The 20,120-nt window shown below is 43.9% G+C and overlaps 1 protein-coding gene across 2 annotated transcripts in view; it reads left to right on the top strand.

Annotated features, from left to right (window-relative positions):
- ISM1 (isthmin 1) overlaps window positions 1–20,120 on the top strand; it is a 143,094-nt gene that overhangs the window by 90,776 nt on the left and 32,198 nt on the right. For both annotated transcript variants that reach the window (XM_069608335.1, XM_069608336.1), the window contains exon 3: window positions 9,520–9,784. In XM_069608335.1, the coding sequence (XP_069464436.1) occupies window positions 9,520–9,784 (265 nt within the window). The remainder of the gene's footprint in view (window positions 1–9,519; window positions 9,785–20,120) is intronic.

Genomic DNA, 20,120 nt, shown 5'->3' on the forward strand with positions numbered 1-20,120 from the left:
GGGGTCCTTTTAAATCTCCTATTCTGTTAACAATTTGATGTACTGTGGCAAATTGCCACTGTAGTAGTCTCGGGGCACCTAGGCGTGCCTGAGCACTGGTGTATTGTGCCCCCACCTAGGGCCATCAAGAAGACTTTAGTTTGGGAAAGAAAAGGGCACCACTTAATGAAGAATATGGTAAAGGGGGACACAGACCAGAAGAGGGCGGGGGAGGGAGTCAGAAAATGCTTTGTTCTTAGCGTTGTATGTATTCAGAACGGTTGTACATTTGATACAAAATCCCTTTATGGTGGTGGGTCCTCGAGATGGACTTCTGGGAAGCGAGGCCCCCGGCCCGTGGCTCCACAGCGCCCAAGTCCCTTTGTTACAGCGAGAAGTACTTGATGGTGCTTTGAGAACATTGGATCTTAAATCAATAAGTTAGCACAGATGTTGGGAGTCTGCGAGCAAGACACATCTGCACAACACGTGTTTAGAGTCACGCCAGTGCCAAGTGCTTAAGCTGTGAATAGGAACTTGAGCTTGTCTAACAGGGCACTTCGTAAAGTAAGAAACGTTCAAGAACTCGGAGATTGGGCAGTAAGTCTGCCGTGGAGGAGAGCAGGGGCTCACACTTGTCAATCTCCGGCCAGCTTGGCTGTGCATTCCTTCTCGAGGACCGGCCTGCTGTGCAGGTCTGAGTTGTGATGTGCTTGCCAGTTTTATTTTCTGCATCTGTTTACGTAATTTGCTTCAGTTGGTTTTCTGCATTAGTTTGGGTGATCGTTTTGCTGTGCTTTAAAAATAAAATGTATTTTAAATAAAATATGGTATGCATTTGATAATTACTGTGCAGTTTAGATTCCCAGATGCTCCTACTTACTTTTTGCATTGCAGTTATGGGCATAACATTTAACACAAATCAGCCCAAATAGTTATGCATGTTTTCATACTGTGACAAATCAACTTCCAGGGAACCAGTGGTCCAGGGATGAATATCGGTATCTAAACCATCAATCAGCCCCACACTTCGGACCCCTTCTGATGTACAAGAACAGATTGGAAACACAAGCAGTATATCAACCTCCTTGTCCAATTTGAGTAACGTGGACAGAACGGAATGCTCATCTCCGAAAGGTTGTGGATCTTTGGTTAGTTTAGTTTGTTGCAACACATTGAAAATACAATTATAACCCAATTATAAAAGGGACTGTCCAGTCAAGGTTGTAGACAAATATCTACTTTATTATTATCACAACAGACCGTTCTAGCACACTACGAAATGCATCCCACCATGTAAAGGAATGCAGAGGACAGCCAGTTTTAAAGAAGGGAAAGGGATGCACTCTGGATACTGACAGAAGGGTGGTTGGTATGGTTAATAGCCACAACCGTTTAAGGTTTCTTGGCTTTAGCACAAAAGGAGCACTGTCTTAAAATGTCACTAGGGGCCTTCAGAGAAGGACCACGGGGACATAACCATCATGAACCTTGTGCTTTAGAAGTTCTTGATGCTTTACAGGGTCGTGGCAGTTTCAGGGCACTTTGCAGCTTCTGCGGCAAGAGTTCAAGAAGAGATGGCTCTGGGTATCAGGCGGCAGGCTGTTCTGCGAGTGAGGATGGAAGGACGGCTGCAGGCTGGCCTACACAGCGGCTCGGGGGTCAGGAATTGTCTCAGTGCTGGTCGGCGATTCTGAAGCACTGGTTGAGGCGTCTCGGATGGCTTTAGCAACAGTAGCATCACAAAAGTCAGAACTGCACTCGGTTGCAGCTCAAGGGGCTGGACTGGATCAAAAATGTCCCTTAAGGCAGGACATTGGTAGATGCACCTCTCCTAGCTTCTTCACTGGGGGTTTGTGTCTTTTTAAGTCAGACGGACCAAAGCTGAGAAGAGTGTTGCAAGCAGCTGCCTTGTCCTTGGTTTGGTTCAGAGACTTTCTGGCACTTCCCACCTAGGGCGCTTGCTGCAGAGCCTAGCCGGGCGCACTGTGTGCCCGCTGGGTACAGGTTCTAGAGCTGTCTCAAGGTCCTTTGGATTCAGTATCTCCCTCTGTTCCCCGTGAGACATTTAGGGGAGGGATCTTGCTGCCCTCTTGGCGTTCCTGGCCTTCCTTCACCGGCGAAAGATGTAAGGCAGACTGTAACTTCAGCCAGGGTCAATTCTGAGTTCTTCTTGTTATTCCTTGTGAAGTCTTCAGATCTGCCAAAAGAGGGGCTCAGCCCACTTTTAAAGCCAAATTCACCACAGGGATTGGTGTAGGCTAAGCCTACCTTAATGATCAATACTGTGTCCCCACCAACAATCTCCTGTATGTGTGAGGTCATGACCAGAGTGCTTTGCAACAGAAAAGGTAAAGGGGTGAAAACATGTAATACTAAGTCCCACCCATCTTCCTGATTGTTGTGGATCAAAGGGTCTCTCTGGTTAAAGGAGCTCTCTGTAGTTCCTGATTAAAGCGGCAGGTCTCCCTTTAAGCTGCAGCGAGGCAGACTTCCTGGTGCCATCAGTCCACGTCCTCGTACCTTCTGAATGGGGTCTCCCTGCGGGCATGACTACTGTAATACATGCACTCTCAGACATGACATTTCACTGTCAATCGATACTAAGGGTGGGGTGCTGGCTTCAGGGAGACACAGTGCATCTGAAAGGTTGTGGGGGTTTTCTGTCTCCTTTGTTACCCTCTGCAGCCAGGCCCCATGTGGGCCTGTTTGAAGTACACTCTTTCAGTATGTTAATTGCTGCCACCATCTACAGGGCTAAACAAAATGGCAGGGTGGATCCATGGAGTCTGTTAGTTTATTACGCTGGGCATGGCAAGAGTAAGGTTTTGCCCTCTCCCTTCTGAGATGATGTGGTGTACTCCTGATTGTCCTATCCCAACTAAATATGACAGGTGGGGCTGCGCCGGTAGGCTGCGTCCACCCAGAGTACACGGGTCTATGTGTATGTCATGCAGTGAGCATAGGAAAATGTGTGCGGATTAGCCCCACACATTTTCCACAGGTTGATCTGCCATCATTCAATTGTATATAAAATTTCAAAAAAGAGCAGGCGAGCGCATACCCACTGTGCTGATGTTCCAATTCCTCACACATATCCTTCTATGTAGTAAAAAAACAAACAAGTCTTGTCTTTGTTTGGGGTCTTTAGTTAGTTCTCCAGATTGAAGTATACAAGCGAGCCATGCACGTGTTCTAGCTGTCCTTTAAATCGGTCACCTGTCCCTGGGCATTGAGTGCAATGATCATTGATGTCTCACCGTCCCTCTCCCAAATTGGCATGACAAAAAGTAAGAAGGCGGTATTTAAATCGACCTAGCTCTCGGTTAACACAAACATTGTCAGTTTGCCTCAAGATAGTGTTTGTAAGACATGAGACCCATGCACCCATGCACGTACGGTAGAATTGTAGCCACTGTTCCACACATTGTAATGTACGTGCATTGCATTTTCCAACAGGAGGCAGTAGGCAAAACTAAAGGTTTGGTGTGCACTGCTTTATCCTTGCAGCAGTGCACAATGAAGGGCATTGTACACGGCACTGCAACATCATAGTGTTGTTGCATGACTAAGAATCATTGGAGAAAGGGGGCTCGTGAAGCATCTTACTAGCACTGCCATCTGAGGATCCATTGAGCTTGTAAAGATTTGCGCGAATAGGATGGGAGGGAGGCGTTGGTTAGGCCCGCTCACCCTTGGGCTTCCCGGGACATTGGAAATGGAGAGCTCGAAGCAATGGTGGCTACAAGCAGCAGTGGCCATTTCCGTGTGACCCAGGAAGTGCAATTGCAGTTCAGTGGCTGCTCCCTGCTATCGTCAGTAACGAGCGAGTGGGAGATCTTGGAGGGAGTTTAGCAAGGGCATAGAAGTAAGTAGAGGGTAATTTGTGTGAGCAGGAAGACGAGGGGGAAAGGGTCATTGGTACAGTTCAGGGGTGGCAGTAGCAGATGGTTAGTAAAGTGGTGCGTTATCAGGAGTCCTATGGGAGGCAAAATTGGAACAGTGTATCTGCTTTTCCTTGTTACAGGAAGGGTGACGGTCGCCTTCCAGTGAAGATGAGTGGATGGTAGACGGCCGCAGACTTCTTTTTATACTTGAACGTCAGTGGGATTAAGGAGAGGGTAGTGAAATGAGTGGTGAAATTGGTACAGTACTTGGTATACAGGGGCACATATCAACATTGCGGTCATGCAAATGCAGCCAGCAAACAATGCACCAGCCTGCATTAAAGTAGTACAATGCTTCAGTTGGGCACCAAAGAAAACTATGGAGCCCCATCTTCTGCGCGTTTAGTGCAGCGCTCTGTTTTTTTATATTTCTTTTTACAGCTTCCAGCTATTTCGATACTTGCTGTATGTTGTATTACATGGGATTTGTCAAGCACACCTCTGTCGCTTACATGACCTTGTGGAGGACGGTCTTAACTAATCGCTGACCACAGGCGCTGCAACATGTTCAGGGCCGGCGCTGCGTGGCTCAGTCCCTCACCCTAGCTGGTGACACCGACTAACTCGGCTGTGGCAGGAATTTCATATTGTTGGTCTGTTGGATTTAAAGGGTGAATAGTCCTGACTTTGGGGGAAGTCGTTATCTTTAGGTCTTCCCCTTACCCTGCCAATCTGGTCTGTTGGTTGAGTTGGCATGCAAGCGTCTGTCAAATTCTTGATTTTGGTAGTTGTTAGTATCAACAAGAGGGTTGTAGCAATGTATACCAATTCCATGGTATAACTTTGCAGGGGTGTCTTAAATGTCTCCACAAGGGCATCTGCTCACCAGTTTTCTTTGTACCTCATTTTTATTCATGTCGGGTACTTCAGAATTACGCATGTTAGAGCAAACACACGGGACAACAGTCATGCTGTTGGCTAACCGAAAAGGTCCATAACATTACAGGTTGCTAGAAGGCTGGATAATTAACAGATACCGCTGCATGGATGCTTCCAAAACATGGAAGTCCCTTTTATAGGGTGCGATAGTCCGGCGACCCTCGCTTTCAATTGGCTATCCACTATGGTCACGCCCCCAACCCCAATCTCCCAAAAAGGAAGCAAATGTCATAGGCTTCTTCTTTGATAGCAAGGTCTCATTCAACAGACAGGCCATGGAGGTAGCCAAATTCTGCCATCTGCACCGGAACCTGCTTACAAGCATCCTGATTGTTGGTGTTAGCCAGACTGGATTATTGTAACATTCGTTATTTTGGCCTTTCTAAATTCCTGGTTCACACTGCAATTCTCAAGAACGAAGGTAGCATGTCTCATCTTGACGCTAAAACCCCACATCACAAATCCCCAGCCCGAAGACCATACACGGCCTGCCTCTGAAGGAACCTATTCACTTTAGAACTTGTGCATAGAGCGATCACTGGCAGCCGACCTTCGTATATCGGACACCATCCATTAAATGCATCCCACCCAGGTAACTGAGATCCACTACAGTAAGAGCGCTTTCCCTCAACCATTTCTTTGGAAAGGAAACTAAGCCGAAGGTTACTTAGCTTAGATGGCATGTCTCTCTTGAACAAACTGCTTCTGAATATTATAATGGAAGACAGCCACATGAAATTCAGAAAGCTACTAGAAACGTATCTTTTCAAAATGGCCGACTCTGGAGACTAATGGAGAGTCTCCTTCCCTGCTGCTGGGCAGCTGACTCTCAATGACCGCCCCCTAGCTAGTGGAGTGTCTTTCCTGTTTCCTACCATGAGATGTCAGAGCTCTGAGGCTCTCTGACTCATGAATCCAAGTAGAGCAGACTGCACCCATTTATGAGCCTGCATGTCATATCCAGCCACTTCCATATAATTCTAGCTGGGTTCTGCATGCTTGCACATCTCTGTAACTTGACCACCTTTCATGGCTGCTGGTCTGTCCCTCATCTTTACTCTTACGCGTGTACTGGTCTGAATGCTCCAAGAACAATGAATTACCTTGAATTTTTTTGCACCCCCTTTGTTGTCACTCCACACTGCTTGGTGCACCCCGAAGCAATATGCACATTGCATATGGCATGTTATCAATCAATCCTAAATGAAATTCTATTGCAAAAGTGAGCCCATTGACGACAGTTAACAACTTAAAAATTAACCCTAATTGGACAGAAATCACTGTGATCTCTTCACCCAATGTTGCACCACTGTCAGCAATATCTCTGCCCATAGAAAAGTGCGACTAGCCCTGTAAACTTTAAAAGTGACCAAGAATCTGGAGAACCTCAAGAACAATGGATTTACTTTTGACACCATAAACCAACGACTTAGTAGAGAATTGTTTCTACTATTTATGCTGTCGGGCAGATGATATCATTCCTTAGCCTCCCTCACAAATATAATGCTGGCATTATCAAGAATCTACTATGCCAAATGTTTATGCCTCCAGTTTTGCTTTTGTCCCCTAAGTGGGATGGGCCTATAGACCCAAGCTATACCTCACTGATGGCGCCCAATGAGGCCAAAACATATCTGGGGATGCTTGTAGTCTTGTACAGAAGGCCTGTGCCCTAGTAGTTGGGGTGCACTTTTGGGGTGGAACCGAACCGGATTGTCATGTAGTCTTTTGCCTTTCTGCAATGGCTTAACATGCAGCTGAACGGTGGTCTGGAGGGCTGCCCAGAGCGATGCCAGAGGTTCAGATTAACTTTAAACCTTTCAGGCATCACCTTTTGTTTTGCCTTAGTCACTCTGAGTGGAACAGGCATGCCCAGACTTGGGTCCTGTGCCTGCTGGGCCTAGGGACCCAAGCTACACCTAACTGATGATGCCCATTGAGGCCAAAATATGTCTGTGGTTGCTTGTGGTCTTGTACAGGAGGAATGTTACCTAGCAGTTTTGGCTAGGGTCTGATTTTCCTATGATTTTTCACCTTCTGAAGGATCATAGCGGGGCTACAAACGATGGTCTGCATGAATGCCCAGAGCAATTGCCAATGCTTAAGATTAATTTGCAATCTTCCAGCCATCAACATTCAATTTTGCAGCAGTTTATATTGTGCCATGCCAGAGTGCCTTGCTAAGAAAGTTCAAGGGATCAGGAACACAGCTGCAAGACTTATAGTCAATCTTGACAAAGGGAGCCCTGAACACTATAGCTGTCAGAGCCCTCCACTCCCCTAGCTATCAGTGGGAAATTAGCCACAGAGCCCTTCAGGACCGTCGAGTCAAAATCATGCAAGACCAGCTCATTCCACAACCAGGGAGAACGATGAGATCCATCAGTAACCTACTACTGGAAATCGCACGCTATGCCAGAAAGAGATAAGGATCGGCTTTCTCCAGCATTGCAGCAGAATCTGGAACTCCCTTTCACCGGAAATCTGTGCAATTCAGGATCATCTAAGGTTTTGGAAATCGTCAATGCCTGACTTTCTAACACACTTAAATAACCAAGGCACCTGCCTAGCAATCAACCACTGGTCTTCACACCAAAAGCCTACAGCATTCTGACCAAGAAACCCACTGATCTGGGAAGCCATTATCGATGTTCACTCAGTGAGGCTGCTGCCCGATAACAAGGAAGCTGTCTTCTGCTTAATTTCACCACAGCAGCGCTACTTGCACTACGATGTGACTCCTTCCCTGATGGCCCCAGAATTGTTGCCGAGGGTGTTCCACTGCAACTCTTAAAATATGACCGCCTCTCTGGTGTGCTGCATGGGTCACACTAAAGGTGTCCCACTGTCATAGTGCACTACAATTGTGTTCCCCAATAATGGGTGTTATGCTACTGTTCTGTTGCCAGGTGTTGCACTATAATGTGTGCTAACCTCGCCTCACAAACCCTTTCAAATTTCATGCTCCAACTTCCTATACGCAGACCACCATCTGAGCCACTCGCACACGGCAGTTTCGTTCCCCTTCCAACCAACAGAACATTACACTGCTACACCAATTTACATGCCCCAACCCCCACCAACATCGGCGCGCCTGTGTCCCCCCATGACAGAAACTTCTCCATGCTCTCAGCACAGAACACCGTCCTACAAACGTACCCACACACAGAACGCATGGTGCTTCTGCTCTGTACGCATCTACACAACAGCACATCTACCTTGAATTTTTCCCCCCTCTCCACTAATATGAACCCATCTCGCGCCCACTCTGATTCACAAGAGTGCCTGCAGACCATGCAAATGGCAGCAGTACACGGTCTGCCCCAGGAGACTGGGACAATTTTACTTTTATGGAGGAAAAAAACCGCACTTTAGGGATTTCTGCAGCAGGCAATGTTACACGGTTTCTTTTATGTCTTGTAACGTTTTTTTCCCCCCTAGTGAGACATTGTTTAGCCAGGTTAATTGAGTGTTCATGGTTGCCTCAGTTTCAAGAGGGTTTAACTCGCTGGTCACACGATGTCCCCTGGTCCCAATGAGCTAGTGAAGCGCAGTATTTGCAGCTATTAACAATTACCTGGTGATTACCCATTCGTTTCTAAATCATCCATTCAGTGCTCTGTTTTCCACATCGAGCAGCTGATGTGTCTGCCTCGCATATTCCCTCATGATGCATAGGCAAAGAAGAATACTAAATCTGGAAACTGGAGCTCTGGACTTTTGTGGAGATTCAATAAATTTCGGAACAAGTCTGTCCTCAGGGCTAAGGAACTGCTTATAATGGCAAAAACTGTAAATTGCAGTTTTTTGGCCACACAGCCATTATAAGCATTGCCTTAGCCCTGAGGATGGACTTGTTCCGAAATGCATTGGCATGCCAAACTCGTGGCACTAGCTTATTGGATGCATATTTTCAGCCTCCAAGCAAATGATCACAAAAAGGAGACACTGAGGATGTCAGTCCTTTTAGTGTGAATGATCCAGGGGAGTTGCTAGGTCTGGAAAAGACCCGGGGCTAAGCTGATGTCAGAACTGTTGGGACTGGGGGCTAGCTAGCCTTTTGGCTGTAGCTCCTGAGATTCTATCCGGGGCTACAACCAAAAGATCAGGGGCTATAGCCCCCTTAGCCCCCCCCTAGCAACGCCCCTGTGTGAATCTATGAATGAATCACGAATGACGATCCAACTGAATGACTTTTGATTATTTGAATCCTTTTGCAACACCTATGGAGAGCCCAACCTGAGCACACCTTGAACTGGATTGAATTCTAGTTCTTCTAGCATGATTATTATAACCGTATGCCAAGGTCTCAAGGGGTGCTCTGATAACCTCCTTAATCATAAACGAAATTACCGAAAGACAAATAAACGTAAGCAGTTCCCACCCTCCTCTGTCTTGACTATTACTCCAAGGTGTTCTTAACATCCATACTTTGCTAAATCTTGCACCCGCCTCTGTTATTGTGTTGTGGCTTCAAGACATTAGTCATGTCATTTACATTCCTGTTGCTAGAATATTTGGTGGGGGCCTTGGTCCTTTGGTCGGAAAGATTGGCATACCCTACTCGGTACCTGCCAGGTTGTAGGCTGCAGAAAGATCCACTTTCATAATCACGGTTGCGTGTTGCTGTGGATGCTGCTGGCATACTGTGTGACTGGGAATATAGGTCTACATTTGGAACGCTCATCACCCTGACATGCTTTGCATTCCGCAGGTTACCATTGAAGTTGTCGACAGCCCCGACAGTGAACCAGAGAGGGACCTACAGGAGCAGAGGAGGACCAGCTGGCCAATCCCATCACCTGACTGGCGGAACTGGTGGCAGAGGCCACCCACGCTGACGCGTCTGAGCGGTGGTGACCAGGACTACAAGTATGACAGTACCACCGAAGATAGCAACTTCCTAAACCCTCTCAGTGGGTGGGATCGACATGCACCCAGTCACCGTGCCTTCGATTCCAAAGAGCAGCCAGACTATGGTGAGTGAGCCTTCCCGGCCTCTTATGGGTATCTCGGGATCATTAAACTGGTTTGGGGGGAAATGAAAATGATGAGGAATAGCTGAGCCCGCGCCAAATAAAACACCATTTCCAACATGTGGCTTCATTTCATCTGTGCAGTGAGAAGACAGGCCAGAATTTCCAAATCTTTCTCCGCTAATAGGACGGCAATATGAAAAAACAAAAAGAAGTGTTCTCTCCGTTATGAATGGGTGCAAGTGGGGAGGGTGAATAATTCTTCTTCTCTTCGCTATTTGTAGAGCGCACGCGATGCACAACGCAATTGCTGCTCTGTGTAATCGGGGTGCATGTTTACAATTAAAAAAGAGGAAAGATGGGGGGGGGGGGGTTGCAGCGCGTATGGATTGGGCTCAGTTCTGTATGACCGTTAATGTATATGCAATCTTGTATTGCAAATTCCTGCCCTTTTGTTATATTCCATTTCTTTTAAAACTGCTTTGAATGCAGTTGTGTTCTGCTGTTTAGCACTACAGGGCTGTTGCTGTGCCCTAACAGCGGGTGCTCTCAAAGGCTAGCAATGTCTGCCAGGGAAGACTCTGCACGTGCCTGCCGTGCGCAAGGCCGAGGGGTTCAGCAGTGCTACAGGCCGCGTCCTTCCTGTGCAGCAGCTGCTGTGGGCGAACAACTCAACGTTCCTCAATCGGCCGTTTAGTAAAGAATACACTGGCATGCCGTTGGCTAGTTTGGCACTGGAAATAAAGCTAAATAAAATGCCCTGCTGCTTTGACACCCTTTCTTTCGTTGGATAGATATGGGCGGGTATAGCCGCGAGCGCCACCCTAATTCCGTATTATTGGCCTCTTGGGGCCACCAATGTCCATTCGATGAAATATGGGCAGCACTGCAACAAGGTCTGAATTAGAACATGTGTTTGAATATATTCATGTTCGGCCTTTATCGGCCTAAAGTAGCTTCTGGCTGCTTCCATATTCCATACCTGATCTGGCTTTCTAGCCACTATAACTTTGCATTCCATGGTCTTTTCGCCAGAAGTTTGTTATTCCCAGCATTTTAGGTGGTATTAGATGCAGACAGTGCACATGTCGGTGGCATGCAGTGCACATCCCAGTAACATAATGGCATAGCAAGAGAACCGGACTGGTCGAAAGTGGTACTGATGACAAGGGGAGAGTTGTAAATTGCCCCCGTTTTCTGAGCGTCTTGGTCTTCTGGTGCTGGCTATCTAGCCAGCAGCACTTTGCCTTGTGGACCTTCTAGTTGTAAAAAATCGACCAGCATCCACAGTGCCTGCCTATATGACAATGGTCCAAGTGAGTTGGCAGCTGTGTGCATGGATTTGCTCTTTCTTCCTTTGTTAAATTGAATATCACTTCTCATATGTAGATGTACAGTAGCTGGTTCTACCAAGTGTTGGCATACGATCTTTGTTAAGGTGCATGGCTTTGCCTAGCTGGCGTGGTGTCCATCTATGCTTCTACATGAGATCCCACCCAGTTTCCATCCTCTAGAATGGATTCGTGATTTCCTCTACTTGCACTAAAAACCCCAACAACGTAACATTCTGCTGTCTACATCCATTATTGGACTTTTCCTTCGTGGTGACATTCAGCTTAAAAATCCCTGTCACTGGCATTAAAGTGGCGAACCTGAATAGGCTTCTATTGGCAGTAACCTTGGCTCTTGCCATCTGACATGTTCGTTTCTGTAGTGTAGATGGCCTGGGGTATCTTGCGTCTTGTCAGCTGCTGAAAGGCGTGGAATTGCACTGAGAGGACATGTGTATTACCGCACTATTCCACAGTGCAGACCATCCCAGAAGTGTTTTCTACCAGTCCCCGCCTAATGTTTTTCCTTGTTTAATGCTCTGTGAAAACATTAACCCCACTCAGTCAATTTCCTTTTAGTCTGTGGAAGTCAGGACATGCTAGAAGTTACTTGTATTAACTGCTCCAGTCGCTTGGCATAGACACAGGCAACCATTGTCCGACAGAATTTTATTGGGACATCCGTCCTCTGAGTTGATTTTGTATCATTGCGGTAGCGGTAACTGGAGAAATTGAGTTTTTGCCAGCCATTTGCTATAGTAATCAATACATTTATGCACTCGGTATTCCAGTTCTAAAATCTATCATGCTGGGATGCAGTGATGTGTGTGCCCAAGCTACCGGTGGCCCATCTGTTAATGACGTTCTCGGATATGGTAGCTCATGGCTGACTTCTGATGCCACACTACTGTTGGCCATAGATCTCTGCTACTTTATGCTCGTTAATATGATTTGTAATTTGTATTGAAATGATATTAAATTAATCTCTAATGTAAATGGCACTTTTCCTCCTTTTTAAATGCCTCGTGCATTATAGAATTGTACCATACCCAACATTTATTTCCATATAATCATTTTTATTAAAGAAATATCTGTCGCAGATTCTGCCTCTAAACTTTTTCACGTACTTGAAAAAAGAATTTAAGAATTGTTTCATGAAATCCTTATTCAGAATAAAGACCAGTGTTCATTTTAATTTTATGTATTAAAAGGAAAAGGATAACCCAAGTTAAGTAACTTGAAAGGATGCCTGGTAGCCTTGATGAAAGAGTTGATGGATGTCGCCCCAAGGTCACGCTATGAATGCCTCAGTCTCATCCCTAGACTACGTCCCGTTTCTAGATGTTCTGGTGCGGCTAGGCAACGTTTTCTCCTCTTCCCTACCATTTATTCGAACACCCAGAGGCAGGATCAGAAAGTCTTTCACAAAGATGCCTACCAAGTTGTGCAGGTCCAGCCTCGCCAGATCTATCTGGCGCATGCGATCCCAGTGTCACTTATGACTCGCTACAACCTCGTCCCATCCTCGTTTTCCACCAGTTCCTACAGAACAGAGCATTACCTCAGTTGCACATACTGGACCCGACCCATTTAACATGTTCCTTTCCAGTTCCGCCACCCTGCAGCACAACTGTTTGGTTTTAAAACGTGTGTTGAGCTATCGGCCGCTTGGTGCAGCCTTGCAGATGTTGCATACCTCAGAACCATCCTGCAATTTGCGCCTGATCCCTGGGCGCCCATGTAACCCTGACGTCCCGACCATGCAGAGCAGAGGGGGACCAATCCTCCCCCCTTCCCCCCCAAACAGGCAGTAGGCTTTATATTGCACCAGAAGAACTTTTCAGTATTGATATATTGGAGCACAAGCTCTGGCTCTGTGTGCAATATCAAATCTCTAGCAGCTGCCAGGAATAAACGAGGCATGTTGACCAAAAGTTATCTCTGTCCTGCATGGATGCTGCTGGCTCAGACCATATTCGGACTTGGGTGGAGACAGAGCAGGTGAAAACAGTGGGTCAAATCGCTACATTGCTTTTGGAACCGGATTACTTTAAATCCTAGCAATAGATGCTCTTTTCTAATAAGTCTATCCTGTGGCCTCTGTGTGGTTACACTGCCTGAGCACAGCTGCTACTCTCTGCAAGTCAAGAGTGGTCTACCTAACCATGCCAAAAATGGCAAGTCAGAGTTGGGAAGGATGAAATAAACCACTTTTTCTCTTTTTTCCCCTCTAAATGTTACTGACCATCGTGCAGTTGCCACCATCTGTCTTCTCTTCGGTGCCACAAAAACACAAATAGACACTGACCGCGCAACTCTACTGCTTGCACCAGGAGTGCTGGCTCCTTTTCAGCAGTAGTGGCATCTCCATTACTTAGCCCGTTGTTGTGAATCGATGTCTGCCCCACTACTCTGTAGCCATCACCTCTGTCATTATGTTTTTACCACTAGCCTCTGCCCCGCTCCTCCACTCGCGGCTCAACCCTCTCGTGCTTCACATCATAGCCGTGCACCTTGAAAATAAAAAAAGCCACAGCGCCCATTTTTTTTTTTTTTTTTTTATTTTATTAAAAGTTGTATTTAAAGTTTGATTAACAAACATTTACAACATCGTCAAATTCAGTTATTAAAATCATTACATAGAAAATTAATTTACATTCGCAGTATATTAGTTTGAATTCATCATTACATATCATATTACATGTTATGGATTAAATTTTAGTGAATAAGCTAAATTCATGCTATTTCCATGCGATTAAGCTACCAATAGATAACATTTATTCGTGCTTTTTCCATACATTTAAACTATTGCCAAGTTGAACATTAGGATTTATTTCGTATTTTCTTTCGCATCTAATTCAAGTTCCAATTTTTCGAGAAATGCGCATAATAAAACAATTGTTTTCGTTGAGTATCCCCACATGAATTTTTTCCAACACCATTCCCTTGCTTCCTGAGTCATACCTAGCACCTGTGGACCGATTAAAGTATATCGCAGGGTTTCAAAATTCTCACAGTATAATGTAAGGTGTTTCAGATTTTCTATCCAGTATTTACCCTCGCAAAATCTACACCATGGTTCAAGTCCAACATTAGAGTTTTTTTCCCATTTAATGGTTTTCTCATAGGTGTGAAACAGATGAAGTTTGAATCTCAGATAGAAATGTCTCTGTTTATTCGCCGGGAATTTAATCAAATAAGACTTGCGAGGCAGTCTTGATGTTACAAATTTTGCCGCTTCAGAATATAATTTTTTATCTTGCATATCTTCTATTGTTAATAACCAATCTTGCTCGTATAAGCGTTTCTTTACATGTCCCATACGATATTCTAAATCCATTGGTTTCAAACCACATTCGTCTAATTTTTTTATCATACATTCCGAGATGTTCAACAACGATTTAGGTACTCGATTCTCAATCATGATTGAAAGTTCACCATACAATGACTGTTTCTGCGGAAAGATCATCTTTCCATAATTCGTTAGCTGTCGCCAATGGAACCTGGTTGATAGGGCAGATATTCCTAGCTCTTGTCGTACAATACAATTTGGGAGTGATTTTGGCAATCTCAAAGTTGCTTTCCACAATTGCCCTTGGATTTGATCTAATATTGAATCAATATTACAAAGACATAAATCTAATCCATAAAGTAGAATTGCTTCCACTTTCAGCATATAGAATTGAAAAAGTGGATCCATTGAAAATTTGCAGTGCTTTATAAATACCATCCGCATTTGAGTCGCTAGAACATTTTTTTTTGCATTTAAGTTTGTGAACCACGATTTATTAGAAGGTGAATCAATAACATCATACCCCAGATATCTCATATTTAGTGCGATGGGCATCTGAATAGAATTTATTGACCATTGCATTTTGGGATATTTTTTTTTTTAGGTTTTTTAGTATAAAGATACTTGACTTTTCGACGTTACATGTAAGATTGTTTTTAAAAAGATATGCTTCAAATATTTCGAGTTTCCTTTGTAGGCCATAAGGGGTTCGATCAAAAATTAAAACATCATCTGCGAATGCAATCCATTGGATACGTAAGTGTGCCAGTCTTGCTGGATAGCTCAATTCCGAGTTCCATATTGTCTCAATGTCAGAGATGTATAAGTTAAACAGAGTAGCTGCCAAATTACACCCCTGCTTAACCCCCACTTCGGTCGTAATCGGGATTGTTGTTGAACCAGAACTATTAATACGGACTAGATATGAGGTGTTATCATGCAATTTGGCTAACATTACAATTAACTGAGGCGGAAATCCCATTTCATCCATCTTTGTCCAGAGAAGAGCCCTAATTACACAGTCGAAAGCTGCTGTTAAATCCACGGATGCCATGTATAATGGACCCGTATTCATCGAATTCGTCTGTGCAATTAGGTGCGCTAAAACAGTTGCATTTAAAGCTGTTCCCATTCCGGCGCGAAACCCAATTTGAAACATCGATAAAATGTTCTGTTGTTTAATAACCGCCTTCAGCTGTTGCAACAACAAGATTGCTAAGGTCTTGGCACTTGCGTCCATCAAAGCAATCGGGCGAAAGTTGCTTGGCTTTGTTTTATCACCTTTCTTGTGAATTGGGACTATAATCGATTGTAGCCAGGATGGAGGAATAATAGAAGAGCGAATAATCTCGTCAAATTGAATTTTTAATATCGGGGCCCATAGCTGGATATTTTCTTTCAAGGCACAAGGTGGAATGCAATCCGGACCAGGCGCTCTTGATTTATTCAGTTTTCCAAGTGCCCATGTAATATCCTCAAGTGACCAACCCTCAAGTTCATTCAGCATCTTGTTGGTGAACTTGTCAGCAAGTGCTTTAAATCGTTCCGGTAGAGCAAATTTCTTTTTATAATATTGTATCCATATTTCGGCACTTATAGTAGAGCTTTGATTCACCGTTTGATGTAAGTCATTACTCCTTAGGAGTGCCCATATGGAACGCCGGTCATTTTTGCATAATGCGGTGATCATTGTTTGGTTCATTGAGTTATGAAGATAAATCCTGTAATTTTTTACACGATTAGAATAATTGTTAAGTACTTTTCGTTTCTGTATGTGATATTCACCCTTGGCCAGACACATTCTATTTAGTTGCAAGATTTCATGTTTCTTTTGTTTCTTTAGAATTGCAATTCTGGTAGCCATTAAGTCGACTACCCGCGGCTTTGTTATTGCTTTTGTTTTTTGAAATACCACATATATGAGCGCTATTATCATAATTAGTGAAATTTGTCTGATCGTTAAAACAATTGTTTGTAGATGGTGATTATTTCTAGCGCTATCTATTAACAACTTAATGATTACATTTAAGTTTTTGCAAGTTCTAGTATTCCATCGTAGGGATACACCTGGACGATCTTCCATTATAAATATGCTCAATGGATCTAGTTGCAATTTTGGAATCATTAATTGAAAAGCCACATATAGAATACAATGATCACTCAATTCATTAGTTGCGATCTCTACTCCCTTGCAATCAGATGCTAGTTCCCCAGATACCGCAAAGTAATCAATACATGACTCTATTATTTCGGGACCATGTGGTCGCCTTTCCTTTTGTATTAAAGGGCAAGAAGTCTATATTCCAGCGTTTAAAGAATTGGCTTAAACATATTCCCCGTCTCCTTGAGGTCAGGGGTTGGTTTTGTACATTCAATTGAATTTCATTTGGGGGAGTTTCAGTACAGTTTGAGTTGAAATCTCCTCCTATGATTATTTTTACATTAGACCACTTACAAAAAACTTCGTCAAACAGGATATCGAGATCTTTCAGTAATGAGTCCATTGCGGTACCTAATGGGTTAAAGTATAGTGATACTATTAAAACATAGTCCATAGAAGAAAGTCCTGTCTTAATTACAATTGCAATATAGGATGTAGTTATAACAGTTGATAACAGGGAGTACATCAGAGTAGTGTTTACCAAAATGGAGATTCCCCCTGACGGTCGCCCTCTATGTACTCGGATTGCAGGTTTCGAGTATGCTGTAAAACCTCTGATTTCAAATGGTTTTAGAGCCATGGTTTCCTGGCATAATACGATATCAACAAGCTCATGCGGGGCATATCTGGTTGTCCAAGTCCTTAAGTTTTTCAGGCCGCATGAGTTCCATGATATCACTCGAAGGAGTTTTTTGCTACTACGAGTGCTCTATCGTTGTTTCTTCCTTTCGATTCCCCAATATAGTCGGTAGCCAGGACCAATATTTAGATACAGCAGAAATAGCAACTAACTGTTCCAAGAGTGCCTTATCCGTTAAATTGTCAGCCTTGCCCATAGATGCATGACTGTGTTTGCTTGTATTGGTTAAGGGAATTACCTCATTAAAGATTTTAGCTTCATCAATAGTAGGAATTTGGAATACTGTCAGTCCTAACATTTTTAACTCTCGTCTATGATTCCAAATTAATTCAGCAATTATTGAGGATTGGAGTTCTAAGACCATCCTATGATTTTTTATGGATGGAAGAGTAATCCATATAATGTCGTTTGACACCAGCGTTCTTAGTGCGGGAATTTTTTTAAAAGTGTGTAAAATAAATGATCTATTCAGATCTTGGTCACCATTAATTTCAGGAGCACTAATCCAGCCCAAAATAGTTGATATCGGCTTAACCGGTATATCTTCATCAATAGTGCTCTCCGTAATGACAGATTTTTTCCGCACCACCTCTTCCTCAATTTGATTTTTTTTTTCTCCCGGTCCAGTCAGGAGTTGTGGGTTCCACTGCTTTGTTGTTCTATCTTCCTCCCGTTGCCCAGGAGATACCTTTTTTATTGTATTTAGTGTCAATCTCTCCTAGTACGGTGTGCAGCTTTGCTCAACTTGCATTTGTGGGGGTATGACTTTGTCATTGAGCTTTCCCAATGATACCCTATTATCTTCTGATGAGTCTACTCCCATAATGGTTCGTTCAGTTGTTTTCTTATTGGGAATGGGTTTATAGAATGCTGATAGCAGCGATTGCTGAGAGGAGGACAGTGAAGCCGTAAATTCCTTCTGTTTGGCTGAGATAGATTTGTCAGTCGCAGATGCTTGGTTCATTTCATTGTTGGAATCAACATTTGCTTGAAGTTGTAATGCAAGACGACTTGCAATGGTAAGTTCGTCTACATCAATCGTTGCATCTAGATCTATATTGCCAGTAGAGGCATCAATGTTCCCCTCAATTCCTTTCTCCTTAACATTCCATTTTGGATCCAGGTTAGCATTTTGTTCAATTTGTATTATTTTTTTTTGTTTTTGGTTAAGATTTTGTTTGTCCAATATTTTCTTATTTCTTATATTTAATCTATTTATTGCACGAATATGCAATCTTTTTTGTTTGCGTGATAGGAATTGTTTTGGCCCTAGCGGCTCAATATCTGCCTCTTGTGGCGGAGGTATCAATTTTTCACCCTCCTGCATCTTTTCCTCTTTTATTAGTTCTATTAGGTCAGATGGACTGTCAGGTGATTGCTCTGAGACAGTATTCGATTCAATCAACTGGGTCTGTACATTTGGGTCTTTTATCACATCGTTAGGCTGGTTAAAGAAAATTAGTTGATCAATTTTCTCTGAGTTCTGCTTTACCATTTGGCAAAGCTGCACGTGCGAATAAATTTGTATCGACTCCGTGTTTTTTGGTACATTCGCTATCTGGGCAAAAGTCGAGTGAAAGCTATAAACTGGTTCCCCCCCCATTCTCTTTGGAAAGGTCCTGTGATGGTCTACTATAATTCTCTGTTTGAGATGCCGTTGTAGCGGTGCATCTACACGGAATATTAGGTGAATAACAGCCTTTCTCCTTTTTGTAATTCTCAGCAAAGATATAACCCTCCAATTTGTTGAGTTTGGAGGATATGCTGAGCAACGCTGTTTTTAAGTCACGGAGTTCATAATGCGTATACTCATGGCCTTTATCCAGTAAGTTAAGAATCCTTGACATTACGGGATAAGAGGCTTCAAAGCTCAGGAGATCCTCCACATCAGAAGTAGATTTAGGTTGAAAATTCTCGTGTATTTCCGTCTTTAGTGATTTATTATGGGTGGATTCTCGCATATCAGGTGAAGAACATACCACTCCCCCTTTTAGTTGTGAAGGGCCATCGTTATGCAGATCTATAGGGACCTGCTCAGAGGCTGAATTTTCGAGATTATAAGAGTTGGCAGGTTCTGGTACCAAGTTACATGGGATATCACAATGAAGATGTACTTGGTGTTTGCCAATTAGCCGTGCTGTCACTGGTGTTGACGGGCCATCCGACATTACGATCCGCTTTTCTAATTCCATTAGTACAGCGGGAGCCAGGATCGAGATATCGGATGGTGGCCCTATATTAGTGTCTTCCATACTAGCCAAGGCTTGATTGTTCACCGATTCTATCTCTGGAACACTTAAACTTCTCCTTGTTGTATTTGGATTGATAGGGTTCTCGTATTTGTGATTAGCACTACTTTCATGCATTATATTGTCATTCGTATTATCACTATTCAATACAACAAGGTTTGTATTTTCGTACATATCATCCAATTTTTTTTTAGTGGCCTCATTGGTACGTATTTTCGGATTGCTAATCGTTTCCTTTAGCCCACTCCGTAGTCGAGAAGACATCATTTGCATGCAGCAAGAAACCCAGATCTTATTCAAAATAATGATAGATCACAAGCCAGAATATTAGCCTAGATATATGTTATAGCAATTCAGGAGTGTTAACCTCTGAAAAAAGGGTTAGCTTCCCAAACCAGGTAGATTAATGCCACGTGCAATATTGATTGAATCTCACAATTTACTCATAATATCGCGACCCCCCTTACCTACAGGCGCATCTCATTCAAGGAGGGGTGTTTGGGCCACAAAACTCTGGAACGTACCCCTCCAGCCTCCCAGTTCGCCAGTCCCCGCGCACCGCGAACAGCAAACAGTACTTGAGTTGTACTTGGCGGTGCGCGCGCGGTGCGCTGGGAGCGGTCCACTTGTAGAGGCAGAGAGGGGCGTTCCTTCGTAGGAGGCGGA

The sequence above is a fragment of the Ambystoma mexicanum genome, chromosome 4q (genome assembly GCF_040938575.1).
Source record: "Ambystoma mexicanum isolate Mex_15411 chromosome 4q, UKY_AmexF1_1, whole genome shotgun sequence".
In the NCBI taxonomy this organism is placed as follows: Eukaryota; Metazoa; Chordata; class Amphibia; order Caudata; family Ambystomatidae; genus Ambystoma; species Ambystoma mexicanum.